This window comes from Panulirus ornatus, chromosome 38, assembly GCF_036320965.1.
Source record: "Panulirus ornatus isolate Po-2019 chromosome 38, ASM3632096v1, whole genome shotgun sequence".
Classification (NCBI taxonomy): Eukaryota; Metazoa; Arthropoda; class Malacostraca; order Decapoda; family Palinuridae; genus Panulirus; species Panulirus ornatus.
Genome location: NC_092261.1, coordinates 5,673,263 through 5,692,038, shown reverse-complemented (window position 1 = coordinate 5,692,038; position 18,776 = coordinate 5,673,263). Strand labels below are relative to the sequence as shown.

General features: G+C 42.7%; 1 protein-coding gene across 3 annotated transcripts in view; it reads left to right on the top strand.

The window, feature by feature from the left end:
• Positions 1-18,776, top strand: part of LOC139760970 (lachesin-like) — a 233,533-nt gene that overhangs the window by 212,297 nt on the left and 2,460 nt on the right. For 2 of the 3 annotated variants that reach the window (XM_071684750.1, XM_071684751.1), the window contains 6 exons: positions 2,539-2,746; positions 5,267-5,419; positions 6,493-6,811; positions 9,474-9,583; positions 12,459-12,623; positions 17,948-18,043. In XM_071684750.1, the coding sequence (XP_071540851.1) occupies positions 2,539-2,746; positions 5,267-5,419; positions 6,493-6,811; positions 9,474-9,583; positions 12,459-12,623; positions 17,948-18,043 (1,051 nt within the window). The remainder of the gene's footprint in view (positions 1-2,538; positions 2,747-5,266; positions 5,420-6,492; positions 6,812-9,473; positions 9,584-12,458; positions 12,624-17,947; positions 18,044-18,776) is intronic. The other variant, XM_071684752.1, reaches the window with a different exon arrangement.

Sequence of the window (18,776 nt, the reverse complement as noted above, 5' to 3'; positions counted from 1 at the left end):
GCAAATGCATTTATAATCAATGTTGCAGGAGGCGAGGATCATCAACCTCGATGTACTGTTTAGCGCCGCGTCTGTCTCGTGTGTGTCGACGTAACATGGGATGTATCTTGCGTGGCTCAGTATTTCAGGAGGTGAGCGTTCAAGTTGAACACCTAATCAACCACTCGCTCGTGCAGGAGATGGATGAACGCCTTACTCAACCGCCTCAGGGTTGCAACCCGTAACAACTCTCAACAACCAAGCACTAAACTGTGGACGAATACCCTAAATCAGACATTTACTCCTGGAGATAAACACTGCGAAACGTTTCTGAAGGAAGACAATACTCTATTGATCCCTTAAGAACAGCAGAGGGGAATAAAGTACTATCAGTACTATGTCATGGGGGCTGGCCATTCCTGTGACGCGTCTGGTCCATCATGGTACACTTCACTTCCTGCCCCTACCTGGCAGAGACGCTCACCCTTGAACCAATTAGCGACACCACTCAGTCCAGGAAGTGGACTTTGTTAATTAACTCACTTCTGGGCGTCCGTGTATATATATATATATATATATATATATATATATATATATATATATATATATATATATATATATATATAAAAGAGAGAGAGAGAGAGAGAGAGAGAGAGAGAGAGAGAGAGAGAGAGAGAGAGAGAGAGAGAGAGAGAGAGAGAGAGAGAGACCGTTATTTTTTCCTTCTTGTTATTAATAATGTCTGATAAACGGGAAAAATCTCTGCAGAGAAAAATGTCAACCTAACCAACACATCAGCCATTAAACTGGGCATTACTAATCATTTCTGTGCCATCAACTAGCACCATTATCTTCAGCATCATCACACTATATGTCTCAATTTAATTTGAAACAGTTTAAATGGTGGAGGGAAAGCGGCAATGCGATTCTTCTCATTTGAATGAGAACATTGTTTCTGTAGGATCTTTATTTCGTTACTTGCGCAACCCAAACCCTAATTTCCCCGGCACGCTCAAACATCTATTGTATACATCAGAATCCGAATGCCTATATTTGTTCCCCGATCGACACAACTTCGTATTCATACACAAACATTTGGTCGATTCCCAAAGTATCATTTGCATCAGGAACAGCTAATGTTGCCTGAATAAGTCGTAAGCCAAATTGTTAGTCAAAGTAAGTAGATTACCCGGAGTTCTCTTTGTATATGCAAATATAGATTTACATAAGGTTGTGCGATGACGTTTCCCTTATGGCTTACGGCTGCAGGAGGTGGTGGTTCCGCGCTCATTCGTCTCTGCTGCTGCTGCTGCTGCAATAACGCGTCCACTTCCGCACGCGCACACCAACGTGCACGAGTCTACGATGAGGATTTAATAAGAGTATGATCGAATACACTTTTGGGAAATGGAGTGATGGTTGTGTATGAACTGAGAAGATAAGCGACTTCTCTTTTATACAGTCATGGACTGATGAATGATATCACTGAGGTGTTGGTGTATCTATGGATCTTATACTCAATATGAAGGTTTCCTTTCTTTCTTTTTCTGGTGATCCAGCCTGGTTCTACCTAGTGAACTAGTGTGGTACCCTCTAGTGAACTCTCCGGGTACTCCCTAGTGAACCAACCTAGTAATTCCCTAGTGAAACAGCCTGGTACTTTTGAAGAACACACCCTTTTACAGGAAAAAGAGGATGGTGTATATCAACATCCATTTCAGGGTTCAGAAAAGTGTAATGGCAAGGAGGACATTGAGTAAACTATACGTGAAATATTCTTATGCAAACGTCATGTAGGAGTCAGTCCTCAGCATGTCACACTGGTCCTTCTGACTATCTCCATTTCCTCGACAATCCACTGCTTATTCGAGAACTCCTTCGCTACACTTCAAAATCAGCATTTACGTGTTCCTTATTACCTAAATAATGATTTTCTGGGGGAATTTTTTTTTTTCTCAAACATATGGTGTTGGTACTGGAAGCACCAAAAAATCACACTGCTCTATATAAACACGTACATTTGTTAATGTTTTGTGTATATTTGTTAATCCAGTTTGAATACTGATTTGGTGATTTTGACTTTCCGATGGCAAGCGACATGGCGATGCATAGCACCATATGGTATGCTTTCATACATATTCATATATTGTACGTATATGTATGTAGAGAAACGTACTGTGTATATATGTATGTGTGTGCGTGTAGAGAGAGAGAGAGAGAGAGAGAGAGAGAGAGAGAGAGAGAGAGAGAGAGAGAGAGAGAGAGAGAGAGAGAGTGTTGCAGGATTCCGCTTGCTTGAGGTTACAATGCAAGTGAAAAATCACCTCTGGCGAGGCTGTATCATTGGGAGTACAGTCTCGTTAAAGAACCTCTCACTCCGAAGGAATTCTCATTTCCCTGCTACTGGAAGTAGCGCAGCCTTGGGCTGCAGGAGCCTCTGAAAAGAGATCCTGGATAACACCAGGACTCTTTCTCAGAAATTAATCCTAGGGTAATCATAATATAAGTATGTACTCTACAAGTTCCAAATGTAATTCCTGGACTCCTCTCGCCCGACAGGTGGCTTGGGGGTACAAGGGCACGGGCGCCGTGTTGACCGTGTCAGCGCAGGTCATCACCAACAACCCGCGCATCTCCATCATGCGAGAACAGCGCTCCACCTGGGTCCTCACCATCGAGAACATCACCATGCAAGATGAAGGGTACTACTGGTGCCAGGTCAACACCTCCCCGCCCAGGTCGATCTCCGGGTATCTGGCCGTCGTAGGTGAGTGACGCGGCTTACCTCCCACTCCTGGTGTTGTAGGAAGACCATCACTGGAGGGAATGAGGGAACAGGACCAGCAGACAGGGTGGGGAGGGAAACACACCTGAGGGACAACCACTCTTGATCAGGGAAGGAGAGAGTAATCTATTAACAGGAAAGAAGGAAGCTTCTGGCTATTCATTTAAAGCATTTCAATGTCATTAATGATTAATTTCCGAATGAAAGCAATCTATTTCTTTTCTCATCCTGAGTTTTGCAAACGAGCAAAGCTGGGCCCTCGCAAATGGCCCAGAATGGAGGAGGGATCAAATCTCCTCGGAATGAGAGGGCGAAAATCATCTGGGTCTGGGTGGGAAGGAGCCAGAATCAAGAGATGTTCAGGATACGGGGGTGAGGACGAATCGTGGAGGATAAGAGAGACGGAATGTGGATGTAGGGATAAGCCTGGAGGAAGACAGCCAGAAACGTGGCCCAAATAGACGAAAACACTCCATAATAAAACGATAACACGTCAGCTGAGGACAATAACTTGAATACGAAGGTAATGGACGGGCAGTGACAAGGGGGATTATGGAGGGAGTCTAACCCAGCCAGATGAGCCGGTACTCCTGAACAGTTCGTTGGGATCTTGCGGGACGGAGGAGTGTTGTCATCGTCCGTGTGCTCTCCACCTCCAGACACGGATCTGGGTCTCTCGGCATCGTAGATCAAACATCCCTTGATCACCCCAACCACAAGATGCACTGATATTATCTTCATTGGTTCCACAGATAGCAGCGAAGAAATCAGGCCATCGATAACTTATACTTTATACTGTTGTTTTAATTTCACTTTCATTCTGATCCTGGATCACCAAGAATCATATGACGGTCGATGGCGACACGATTGCGCTCCTCAATCAGCATGGGCACTACCGGCAGTTGCGACAGATTTAATCCAATCTGCCAGCAGATCAATCAAGCCATCTCGCACGCATCGGATTAACCCTGAATTCCGAAATACGTTCAGGTCTTTTGAGAATATTCAAAACCTTTCTTTTAGGGTGTCTGGTGTCGTGTGGCGGGGCGGATGTGTGCAACAACATTCACAACCGCTGTGGGGACGTCTTCTCCCTGCTCTGTTCTTGTCTTTCATTAGGGATACAGGTAACAGAGCTGCCTGTATAAGAACAGCCCTTCAAGTTCTCCTTCCACGTGAAGACGAATCGCCATACCTATTTAGTCTGTCTTTTGTTATGTTGTCTGGAGGCAGGATTTCTATCATACTAATTTGATGATCGAATTCCTTTCTGACTACAGCATGAACTACAGTGTGTCATTTAGAACTCTGGTTTGCAACACAGGGTTCATATGTACACTGAGAGTGTATGTGATTTTGGAATCATTCACAACACCTGAAGGTGTTAAAAAGGCACTAAAGCCCAAATAACCAACCAACCAACTTTGGTTTCCACAAACAGCATAGTCTCTGTCTATTTGTCCTATTCGTATATTCTGTTGATTACATATACTTACAGTCATTATCAGAAGACTTCATTGAGATGTAGTAATGAGATACGTTGGGGGTCGCAATTTCTGCTGTCGTATTCTGGCAGCTCACGAATTAAGGCGTATGCGTGTCCCCGGCATATGAGCGAAAGGGTGATCCAGACTGCCATCAGACAAGAGCTCTATCCAGGGATAGAGAGATCAAGCAAACAAAAACTGTACCAGTATCTGTTCGCCATCAAGTGATCACGAACCTGTCCGGCTTATAATATACTCGGGTCATGAAAGTGAGGCTGTGAAAGAAGGCATGAGTAAAGGACTCTAGGTAAAGGTGGAATGAGGACACAGACTTGGTGATTAATAGAAGAAAAAGATGGATGGATGAAGATGGATGGATGGGGAAATGAGGACATTGTTGAAGTACAGAAGACTGGGAGACGAGGTCAGGACGGAAGTAGGACTTTGTGAGGAAGGACTATGGCCCTCGACTGGGAAAATGAGAAAAGAGGATTTGCATCTGCCTGATTTATTGATCTTGTGTAATCCAATGTACCGGAAAGACAATGTTCTGCATATTCACTTGTCTAAGATATCTGGGACGTGATATGTTGCAGTTCACTAAAAATACGAATAATTCTAATAAGCAAATTGCCATATCATCTTTCATTACTATGTTTTAGTATACGAACATAAACTAAGGTAAGTGTTAAGAAGCTGTATCAATTAAGTTGGCCCTTTTGAACGCATCCCTTCCGTCACCTCAAACATAACATTTCCTTCAAGAACCTCCGACTGCTGAGAGACCCTCAAGCCAACTCTGTGACCTATCCCTCATGACCTGCACGTCTAACCAGTTACAATATCACCCGTCCCTCCTGATCTATTTCTTTACCCAATTCCTCTCATCTTCCCATCCAGCTCCGTTTCACTAACCAATCACCCTCATCGATTCCACCTGAACCTCATAAGACTTGACATCATAACACTTGACCTCACAACACCTGAACCTTCATAACACTTGGCCTCACAACAGAGCCTCCAGTGCTCGACGGAGGGGACGAGGAGGTGACGGTAAACAGCGGAGGTTCCGCCAACCTGACGTGTCGCGCCCACGGGACGCCCACCCCAACCATCAGGTGGATCAGGGAAGACTACGACCGAATCAGGATCAGCGACACACTCTACGGTAATTATGTCCTACATACGTACGTACACCTCTACCCTCCCTCATATATATATATATATATATATATATATATATATATATATATATAAGGCGGTGACAATGCGACAACATTATAAAATTAAAAGCGGCATAATGAACAAAAAATTATATGCCGAGTGTAGAACATAACGTTTAACTTCACAACAAAAGTTGAAAATTACTAAGTTGAACCAGAGTCAGGCGCAACAATTACATCTGAAACCAGGGACTAAAAATGAACACTATTTTTATAACTGGTCTATAAACACTTTCATGCCTGCTGGCTGTTTGTAGCTGCGTCATCACACACACACACACACACACACACACACACACACACACATATATATATATATATATATATATATATGTTTCGTCATACAGCCTGGAGGTAATTTCGAGAGAAATCCCACTAGCAAGTGACAAAAAGTTACAACTTCAATGGCGTTTGAACAAACACGTCTCATTTAAGAACTGCTCCTTATCTGGTGTCTGGACCATCATGATGATGATGCACATATCATTCATATCGCAGTCAAGAGATGCAACAAGTCACCATGTTTTTCCTGGAATAGAATTACGAAGCAAACATTGTACGTACATTCATACGCAATACACACTAAAGACACAGCTACAAACTCATGAAATTACTTTTTCTTTCCTCTTGTTTACGTCTTATCTCCGTCATGCGAGCAACACTTGAAGACCAGACGCACTCCCTCGGGAGACGGGTGTTATGATCGGCGTGTCATGACGTCTACGTCTAACAAACATCAAATTGAACGTTCCTGTTTTTGCTTTCGCTCGAGATTGTGAAGTCGTAGAAATAAATACGACCCGATTCACGTGTGTATGGACGAGGATTTGTATCATTTTCAGTATCTATGTTTATGTAAGACCCGAGTAGTTTGTCCATGGTGATAATCTTGTCCTGCTTCATCGGGAGAGATAAGAGAATAGTATCTTTCTTATCACTCCTGCTAAGCTTAGGTTATCTTGAATTGCTTATTTCCTTCCCTCTAGCGTCTTGCCTTATCTCCTTCCCTCCCCTCCAGCGTCGGACTACCTCGGGAGCACGCTCATGCTCCGTGAGGTCAACCAGCGGAGCGCGGGGGGATACCTATGCATCGCCAGCAACGGCTACCCGCCTTCCATCAGCAAGAGGGTCATTGTGAACGTCAACTACCCGCCGGAGGTCCAGGGTCCTAAGCCAACGTCCTGGGCTCCCCTGGGCTCAACGGTCAGCCTGACGTGCCTCTACACAGCTCACCCCGCCCCTCGGGTGGTGTGGACGAGAGAAAACGTCTTGGGGTCCCAGATGCTCAGCGATGAATACTTCACCGTCACACCGCAGGATGGCCATCCTCCTTACACGTGAGTCGCTAGCATCTCAGTCGCGCGCGCACACACACACACACACACACACACACACACACACACACACACACACACACCACGGATGAGACCCCACGAGTGTAATCAACAGATAATTACAAAGAGATAATTACATACGCACACCAGCAAACCAAGAAGCACTGTACCAAAAAGACAATTAGTACATAAGTACCACATGACGAGTGAGAGAGAGAGAGAGAGAGAGAGAGAGAGAGAGAGAGAGAGAGAGAGAGAGAGAGAGAGAGAGAGAGAGAGAGAAGGTATTCTCGACAGGAATAAGGTCGACAGCAACTTTAATCATACTAAGGTAAGGAATGAGCTCGGTCTGGCGACGCCTTTGAGACACTTAACTTCCCAGTAGGAGGCTCATTATGGTTGCTACATGACTGAATCCTTCCAAGTGACAGCGAGACCAACACTGAATCTTTATGATATTAAAATGACATATATCCAGAGTAACTAACATTTATGATATCAGAATGACATACATCTAAAGTAACTAACATTTATGATATCAGAATGACATATATCTAAAGTAACTAACATTTATGATATCAAAATGACATATATCTAAAGTAACTAACATTTATGATATCAGAATGACATATATCTAAAGTAACTAACATTTATGATATCAGAATGACATATATCTAAAGTAACTAACATTTATGATATCAAAATGATATATATCTAAAGTAACTAACATTTATGATATCAGAATGACATATATCTAAAGTAACTAACATTTATGATATCAGAATGACATATATCTAAAGTAACTAACATTTATGATATCAGAATGACATATATCTAAAGTAACTAACATTTATGATATCAGAATGACATATATCTAAAGTAACTAACATTTATGATATCAGAATGACATATATCTAAAGTAACTAACATTTATGATATCAGAATGACATATATCTAAAGTAACTAACATTTATGATATCAGAATGACATATATCTAAAGTAACTAACATTTATGATATCAGAATGACATATATCTAAAGTAACTAACATTTATGATATCAGAATGACATATATCTAAAGTAACTAACATTTATGATATCAGAATGACATATATCTAAAGTAACTAACATTTATGATATCAGAATGACATATATCTAAAGTAACTAACATTTATGATATCAGAATGACATATATCTAAAGTAACTAACATTTATGATATCAGAATGACATATATCTAAAGTAACTAACATTTATGATATCAGAATGACATATATCTAAAGTAACTAACATTTATGATATCAGAATGACATATATCTAAAGTAACTAACATTTATGATATCAGAATGACATATATCTAAAGTAACTAACATTTATGATATCAGAATGACATATATCTAAAGTAACTAACATTTATGATATCAGAATGACATATATCTAAAGTAACTAACATTTATGATATCAGAATGACATATATCTAAAGTAACTAACATTTATGATATCAGAATGACATATATCTAAAGTAACTAACATTTATGATATCAGAATGACATATATCTAAAGTAACTAACATTTATGATATCAGAATGACATATATCTAAAGTAACTAACATTTATGATATCAGAATGACATATATCTAAAGTAACTAACATTTATGATATCAGAATGACATATATCTAAAGTAACTAACATTTATGATATCAGAATGACATATATCTAAAGTAACTAACATTTATGATATCAGAATGACATATATCTAAAGTAACTAACATTTATGATATCAGAATGACATATATCTAAAGTAACTAACATTTATGATATCAGAATGACATATATCTAAAGTAACTAACATTTATGATATCAGAATGACATATATCTAAAGTAACTAACATTTATGATATCAGAATGACATATATCTAAAGTAACTAACATTTATGATATCAGAATGACATATATCTAAAGTAACTAACATTTATGATATCAGAATGACATATATCTAAAGTAACTAACATTTATGATATCAGAATGACATACATCTAAAGTAACTAACATTTATGATATCAGAATGACATATATCTAAAGTAACTAACATTTATGATATCAAAATGATATATATCTAAAGTGACTAACATTTATCTACATTTCAAACTAACTTTAGTTTGATATGCAAAAATAAATATCAAAACTAGCCTACGTTATTCCGTGGTTCAATGAGGGTACTTTTTAATTTTGGTCTGTGGTCAAAATATTTCCTTAATAAATAACGGGTAATAATTTGTTGTTTTTTTCTTTTTTTGGTAAAATTCTTGTACCGTGTGTCTGCCCCAGTACTGGTCCTCTGGGAAATTAATTGTATGGACGCATCAGCGCCTGTGAAAATTATATTCTGGAGGTGTGGTTCCCAGTTTTAGTCGTGGCATTCTGCACAGTATCTTCTTTCTGCTTGTACTTTGTTTCCACTACCGTTATCAGGACTACCTCCCTGACGACCATTTCCCCATCCCACTGAACGTAACTCCCCGTCTCTTGTTCACAACCAACACTCTGCCATGACGCCTCCCAGCCTCTCTCTCTCTCTCTCTCTCTCTCTCTCTCTCTCTCTCTCTCTCTCTCTCTCTCTCTCTCTCCTTCAGTAGTTCCTTTCCATTCACGAGGTGTGTATTGCAGACACAACATGACGCTCAATATGAGGAACCTGGTGGAGTCCGACTTCGGCGTGTACACCTGCATCATCAAGAATTTCATGGGCGAGGCGAAAGCCACGACCGTCTTGCGAGGTGAGTTCCAGGAACTGGGGTGGAGGGTGTACAGACACGCCATCACCGTCCTTCGAGAGGTGAGTTCCAGGAACTGGTGTGGAGGTCTTGCATGCAGGCGGGCCACCACCATCCTTCGAGGTGAGGTCAAGTGATTTTGAGAGATTGGGTCACCATCATCCCCCAAGGTTTGAGCTTGAGTAACTGTACAGGTGGTCAGGAATAGCCCATAACTATCCCATGAGGTAAGTTCGAACGACTGTCATGGTGACCATAGACAGGTCACCTTCAACCATCATCCTACAAGGTAAAATATCACAATATGATCCACTAATAGCCATGAGAAGCTACAGGACTTCGCTGAAGTTATGTGGCAATACTGTTCCGGGTTTCTCATTCTGAGGTTGAGATTATGATCACAATTAGTGTGTACTTTAGGAGCGAAAGGACGTAGAGTGAAGACATAAGAATGGCTTTAGTGTGAGCGACAGGATGGTTGGATCATACTTGTTTACTGCAGAGGGTTCATCATACTTCACAGCACCTCCAGCAGAAAAGCATCCCAGTAAGCCAGCCTTTACAAAGACAAAACGTTATAAGCCTTCAGTATAAAAGAATCCTAGTCATTCAATTTCCTAGTCAAGAACACATCTTGTATCCTGAGATGGTAGGTGTCCCCCAAGAGCATTTATTTCCACAGGTACACATGTCTCACATTCTCCAAGGGAAACCCTCTTGTATTCGGGCATGATCCACACAGTTCAGTTTTCGTAAGGTGAAGCCACAGTATGGCAGCAATATCCACACGTCTCTGTTGTCGTCCTTTAATGTGAACGACTCACAACACGCAGCCGTAGTGTTAATTTCCCTTCATAACCGACGTGGACCATTCGCCGGCCAATCTAGACACTAATACACACGGGCTTTACACCGTGGAGGATTTAGTGTGAACCTGGCCTCTCTCTCTCTCTCTCTCTCTCTCTCTCTCTCTCTCTCTCTCTCTCTCTCTCTCTCTCTCTCTCTGGTGCATTTGAGCAGCCGAGCACCACGCTAAGAGAGTTCCACCCGCCGGCCACCGTGAACCTCATCAACGGGCTGAGATATGCTGCCATTTTCGCCTCACTATGAAATATCATACGTCCCTCCATAACCATTCCATCGACAGCACAATATAGATATTGCTAACTGAGAGAATCCTGATGCGGGAGGAGCGGGTGTGTTTCTACGAGCATGCTTCGCTCCCCAGCACACTTTAGACTATGGAAGGAGGACAGAAACGATGACAGAAACGCACCCTACGGCATATTCCTCTCTTACCACGACTGTGAAAGTCTCACTTATCCTCCTCAGGAACTGGTCTGCCTGTCGCCTACAGGAGAGGGAGTGGACCGTAGCTCACCTTTGACCCGTCAGGGGCCGAGTAGTGAGAGGCTAATATCTCGCCTGTGATGTGAGTTTCCCTCACAGAGTAAATCTGCTGGCAAGATGGCAAACGTCCAGCCATGACCTGAATATGAAGCCCGCCGCCCTCCCCAGTGATGCGCGTGAGGCTATCATGGGGAGGATACTAGCTAAATCATCCACCATAGTGCCCTCATCTCCACACATGTATATAGCTGACGTCCAGGGAGCTGTTGCTGCCTGCAGCTACATCAAACTCACCCAAAATACAAGTATTGGGTCGCGTTAGCATCATAAATTGAAGTAATGTCTTTTTCATATCATATACTACATGCATACATTTGCAGAGACAGACAAAAGGACAATATATATATATATATATATATATATATATATATATATATATATATATATATATATATGAGAATATGATGCATATGAACGCGCACTTTCATAGGACACACAATATCCTCAACAGCCAGGATTCGAACACAGAATATTTTGCGAGGTATTCAGGAACGCTAACCGCTAGGCTATGATCGTCTCTGACAGGGAAATGATTTCGATTACAAGTAATCGAATACCCTTCATCTCACATCCATGAGCGACGGGGTCTACACCGGTCAAATCCCATCAGGCTCACATTATCAAACGCGGAGGTATTTGAACACGAATATAGTGGATATGAACGCGCACTTTCATAAAACACATATTATATATATAATGGAGTGAAAAAAATTTTGAGTGATCGGGGCCTGAACATGCAGGAGGGTGAAAGGCGGGCAAGGAATAGAGTGAATTGGATCGATGTGGTATACCGGGGTCGACGTGCTGTCAATGGATTGAATCAGGGCCTGTGAAGCGTCTGGGGTAAACCATGAAAAGTTTCTGTGGGGCCTGGTTGTGGAAAGGGAGCTGTGGTTTCGGGCATTATTGCATGACAGCTAGAGACTGAGTGTGAACGAATGGGGCCTTTGTTGTCTTTTCCTAGCGCTACCTCGCACACATGAGGGGGGAGGGGGATGTTATTCCATGTGTGGCGAGGTGGCGATGGGAATGAATAAAGGCAGACAGTGTGAATTGTGTGCATGTGTATATATGTATGTGTCTGTGTGTGTATATATATGTGTACATTGAGATGTATGGGTATGTATATCTACGTGTGTGGACGTGTATGTATATACATGCGTATGGGGGTGGGTTGGGCCATTTCTTTAGTCTGGTTCCTTGCGCTACCTCGCAAACACGGGAGACAGCGACAAAGCAAAATAAATAAATAAATAAATAAATAAATATATATATATATATATATACATATATATATATATATATATATATATATATATATATATATATATATATACATATATATATATATATATATATATATATATTGCGAACTATCATCCTACATTTTACTGCCAATTTTCTCCATATTTTTACACCTTTTGGGATCAATAGTTATTCACATGATATTCACGTTTGTTGTCAACAGAGGTGGTGACGACACTGGCCCCCACCACGACCACTACAACCACCACCACCACCACGACCACCACAATGTTGCCTCCCCCGCCCTTAGTTTACGGTGACTACGACGACAATGCCAAGAACCTAACGGCCCCGCTGGTGGTCAACACCTCGCCTGACATCGCTAAGGGTAAGTCACAAGAAGTGGTTGAAGTATTCTATATATACGTAAGTCACAAGAAGTGGTTGAAGTATTCTATATATACTCAGTGGTATAAAGTCACACTAAGTGGTACAAGTCTTCGATATACTCAGCGGTATAAAGCCACAATAAGTGGAACAAGTCTTCAGTACACTCAGTAGTATAAAGTCACAATAAGAAGTAAAAGTCTTCGATATACTCAGCGGTATAAAGCCACAATAAGTGGTAAAAGTCTTCGATACACTCAGTGGTATAAAGTCACAATAAGTGGTACAAGTCTTCGATGTATACTCAGTGGCATAAAGTCACAATAAGGGGTAGTAGTCTTCAATATATACTCAGTGGTATAAAGTCACAAGAAGTGGTGGGACACATACATTGAACAGTCTAAAGCAACAGGATCCTCTTCTTCGCTGAAGGAACTTAAGTTCTAAGGGACTCCACCATTCTGTTGGGTACCTGAGGCGAGAGAGCGTTGTAGGATACCTGGCACTAAACGAAATCGTATGGAACTTGGGACTTCGTAATGCTGACTAGCTTTTGGAGAAGGAGGTGTCGAAATATGAGACACTGTACGACAGGAGATTACAGTGAAGACAGTGTGCCTCCAGTGCGGTGGATCAAGTTAGACGGACAGACTGGTATAGTTAAGCAACACCTCAAACTGGATCACGCCAGGCCAACACCCCTGAACACCCCCAGCAGTTAGGGTAGAGCTCGGTCTTAAAATATCCAGTGTTTAATGGGATTGCTGGTTGAACCCTCACCCTTATCGTCACACGGCTTCATGAAGAAATTGGGTATTGAAGGGATGGACTAAACAAATATGCCGGAGTGAGTTAAGCGTAAAAAAGGTCGAGGGGGGAATGGTGCGAGTTGTGTAGAGAGAGGAGGAGGTCATTGTGTTGGTGTGAGTGTTGAGGGGGCGGGTGACTATGCTCTGTGTGGCGAAGCCTTTGTGTGGCGGAGCCTCTGTGTGCTGGAACTTTTGTGTGGCGGAGCCGTCTGCGTGTGGGAGCTTCAGTGTGTCGAAACTTCCGTATGTTGGAGCCTCTGTGTGGTGGAGCTTTTGTGTGGCGAAACCTCTGTATGTTGGAGCGTCTGTGTGGTGAAGTTTCTCTGCAGCGGACCCTACACAGTGTGGCGGACCTTCAGCCCGACTCCTTATCCCTGGCAGGATAGGTTTTACTCACGAAACGCTCGGGTGTTGCTTTCCTGCTGAGAGATTTTAACACAAATGTTATACACGAACGTTCATCGTATCTCACCATTAGATGTTCATGATAACGTGCTTATGACAGTATCGCGGTCACAATTACTCTGCCATCTTACATTACATGTATAAAATAGCAATATTATAAAGATCATATTTTGAGCTCACTCAATTCTATATTCGAATGGTATGACAAAGACATGTTGTTCCCAAGAAACATGCACATCTCGCGTTGGGTGGAAAGTAATTCTATGCCTCACATACAACAAACCACGACTCCACAAAACAGTGTCCATCCAACTCTATCTTTAAGGACTCACAGGTAACAACACAGGTGTGTAAGGAGTAGGTCTGCAGTGTGAGGTAGAGACAGAGACGTGATTCTGTGACTTTAACAGGGCCAGGATACCCGGCTGTGAGGTAACGTCTCCTTAGTGGTCCATAGTAGTCACGTATATCGACAAATACTTCAGCAGTTTTGGCCAAACGGACGTAGACTCGTTACTAATAGATGCACTGAAGGTCTACATAGGCCAGGGTAACAAACAAATGTTGATACGATGGAAATGTACACTTCAGAAGGCAGGAATGCCAGATGAACGTTCTCACCTCTCCAAACAGAGGTCTCTTTCTGACTTATAATACCTACGCTTACGTTCTGTGCAGCGTTTGCATTAGTGAGGCACGGATGAGAGGGGTACAACGAACAGCTACGAAAGATTCACACCTACAGCGCGCACTGCCGTTTAGTACATCAACTATCACGAAGGCATCAAGCTCATACAACATAAGAGAGAGAAAATGAGGGATGGAAGGGAGGAGGAACAGAGAGAATCAGCCAAAGCTAGAGAGACAGATAAGGAGATTATATATATATATATATATATATATCTATATATATATATATATATATATATATATATATATATATATATATATATATATATATATGGTGATTTATTTCGCGTGGTCTTTAAGTACGTGACAAATATTCCAGAACTACTTTTGTTTACGGACTAGAGTCAACTAGTTTCTATGATGCTAAAGTCCGACTTCCTGTTTCTCTGCTTATTTCTAATCACTGACTATGCCTGCTGAGTGAAGCCTTGTCAGAATATGGGAACCTATATTCAGTAGAGGCCTGATTCAGGCTTTAAGACATGTAAATAGCCGATGGTACCTCCGGCACAGATCGGCGGGGCCTGCTTTAATGGGATATGAAAATTGTTTTTCCCTTCAGCATGAAAGAAACTGTGCATATGTTATTCCAAAGGGAGTTATGGCTAATGTACTAAATCCCATGGGAACTCGCCATCCCTAACGAGGTGAATCAAAGGCATCAATGTTTATGGTGTCAAAACTGTGGGTTTCAGGAAAACGAAGAGACCTAATACCCTAATGAATCAAGCCTATACTCCAACAGAAACAGCGTCGAGCGAGGGTGGATGACTCTCAAACGTACATAGACGAAAATTGGAACCAATTAGTGTCACAACGATAATCCAAGCCGGAGTAAATTATCGCCAGAGTGTTGTGGAACCGCGAGAGGGAGAGGAACCCCAATGGGTCATAGCCTTGTCCAAATGTGTTTTCATGGCTTTCATGTCAATGACGCCAGAACCGTTCTACCGTAAATGGGCTGACCCAGTGCAGTTTCCATCATCGTAAACACTCTCTCTACACCTGCCCGGAAGACCCAGCAGTCTTCATTATATATGAGACCCCGGTTTGCGCTGGGACGAAGTGTAACCTTAGTTAAACCTGTTCTTGTTTACTTAGCAGTTGTCCAAATGACGTACAACACTGGTCCACTGATGTAATCAGTGGATGCTTCCAGTGGTCCACTGATGTACTCATACAGTGGATGCTACCAGTAATCCACAATTCTGTTCATACAATGACCACGGCCAATTTACCACTGTCGCACTCATGCACTGGTTGTTACCAGTGATCCACTGTTAAAATCATACACCGACCGCTGTGTTCCACTGCCAGTGATATCACTTACGTTTCACCAGTGAGACACGGTGTCTAACCCTTTATCTTCCACTGCTGTGTTCATGTACTTCCTTTCCCCTGTATATCTAATTACTGACACCTGACAAGCCAGTGACGCAATGCACTTCCCTATGATCAGTGTTTCTCCTTTACGTCGAACTCAAATTCTTTTTTGAAGGGAATATGGTCGCGTGCAGTTGTCAGGAAAGTGTTTTTCGCACTGAGGTTTGTCTTCTATTTATGTACCTGTTTATCGTTATCTGGCACATCTTATGTTTTTGCCAAAAACTGATAACCATGAATAACATCTGCGTATTGAGTACGATCCTCAATTATCATTATCCCTGGGCAGATAACGTTAGGACTGTAACACTGGGATTCTGGTAACACTGGTCGTATCTCTGCTGGGGCTTGCAACAATATGGGGATGGCAACACTGATAATACCTCTGGGATAACATCACTGAGAAAGTAGTGACAATGTAAGAATGATGATATTTTGGGTGATGGTCATGTTGTTGGGGTTGGTAACACTACAGGGATGAATGCACTATGAGTGGCAATACTGCGAGTGAAAATATTCTGTCTATTCTTAAGCACAAATTTCCGTCCTTCATCACTCCATGGCGACAGCCGCAGATGGAGCGACTTCTCCATCTCCTCCTTCTGTCAACAGTGGTGTCCTCCAGGGTCCTATCCTATGGCCTACTCTCTTTCGTCTTTCAAATACACCAATATACTTTCTCCAACCTGGCGCCGACTATTATACTTTACAGTCTATTGCACACTTTCCTTTCCTCCTCATCACCTTGATACTCGTTCGTTTTGTATATGTGCACTGTACATTTTCTCTCTCTCTTTTGCCGGACCCCAGCAGCATATCCTTGAAGCAATGGACTTACTCATGTGAACAATATGAAAAACGTAATTCCTTGCAGGTATCTATTTTTTATATTTCATCCATTTTCTTGTAACCAATTGGTAAAACACTCCACTTAAACCCTGTAGTAACATAAAACATGTTAGGCACAGCAAGAGCCTCTACTCTCTTCTCTAAATCCCACATGGTAACTCACAAAATCTGCTCCCTTAAAGCTGCAGGTGTTCTATTGATGCCTCACTGATTTCTCTTCTGAATAGCTACGTATATCCCTACGAGGAACACTTTTGTCGTATCTTGGAAAGTTCTTCTCTCACCTCTCCTCAAGTCCGAGTGAAATGAAAAGCCTTCCCCCTCATTAACTCGCCCGTTATCACCTCCTTTCCATCCGCTGCGATTTCTCCTCTCTCTCTCTCTCTCTCTCTCTCTCTCTCTCTCTCTCTCTCTCTCTCTCTCCTGTTCTACAGATGTTATGTCGGCCATTATTCTCCATGACTTCCCTGCGCTTCCTTTTCCTCGACTCCTCAATGGTCTGGACCCCTGCATGAGACTGGCTGCTGCTTGCCATAGTTTCTGTGTAGAGACAAGCCACACGAGGACTGACCGTTATGATGCTTCCTACTTTCCTAGCACAGCGGAATTCTCTTCTTCTTTCGTCTTCTTCCTGCATCCTCTCCACCTTCAGGGGTAGGGTCTACAAACGCTAGAGGAGCCAGAATTGATCACTCCCCCAGCCACCCCTCTCTCATCTTAAACACATCAGCCAACATGGCTTAATCGCATGGGACTCGTTCATTCCGTAGGGTCAGCAGAGGTTATAATCAAGCACTAATTAAGACTAATCAAAAGCTCTGTACTTCACTATCTTTATAAGTATAGTTCATAGTCTGAATGTGGAGATAGTGTGTAAATCATCTGCTCTTAAAGTAAAATCTTTTAAATATGAGATTAACTTGGTAATGAAGCGTCTCCTATACAATGTCTACTCTAACCCTGGTTGTACCCTAACCTCCTCCTAGATAAGCAACAGTAGTGTAACTTCTCTCCTTCACTTTTCTTACGCTGCGGTGCCCTCTGGCGGTGTCTGGCACTAATGCTGCTGTTCCGCCACTGTCTGCTGCCCTCCGGTATTGTCTGCTGCTCTCCGCCACTGTCTGCTGCTCTCCGGTAAACTCTGCTGCTGCTTCCTCTACTATCTGTGTGTGTATGCTGACGTCTGCAGACCCTGATGTCCAGTCCGCGCCTTCCAGAGATCAACATTACGGCAACAGAAAATCTAAAAACATAGCTAGGATTAACCTTTTAGACACGAAAACAAGTAAGACAGTCCAATGTTGGTCAAAATGTAGATTCTAGTTATAGTTTAAGTCCGGTGGCAGGCTTGCCTGGAGGATAGGACATTCCCTGGTCAGTTCCCTCCCACACCAAAGCCATCCTCGAACACACAACTCGGGCAAGGCTGCGGGCACATGTTGCTATGCAGATGCTCCAGCCTGGGGACCTCACTTGCAAGAGTGGAGGTGTGGTGGTGGTGGTGGTGTGTGCGCACCTTAGTTCAGGCGAGCAAGGATGAGTGGTTCCACGTTCAGTAAATCAGTCGAGGGAGGTAGACGGGACGGAGGGCAGCGCCAGAGGGGGGGGGGGGGGTCACCTGAACACTTGTTGCGCCACATGAGAGAGAGAGAGAGAGAGAGAGAGAGAGAGAGAGAGAGAGAGAGAGAGAGAGAGAGAGAGAGAGAGAGAGAGAGAGAGAGAGAGAGAGACTTTTCTACAGTGAGGTCGGCCAAATTGCCTTCCCCTCATACCAGACAATTTATAGAGATAACCCAGCGGGGCTCGAGAATCTCAATCCTCTCTCACACCCCCACGACCTGCTATAAGCTAGCTCATGGCCAGCCATATACCCACCCCTCTCCGTAAGCTAGTAATCCTCTCTCTTCTTTTCAAATTTTACTCTTGAGCCTCTCCCACACCTTCCCATATCGCTACACAGCAAAGCTTTACACACACACACACACACACACACACACACACACACACACCAAGACCCC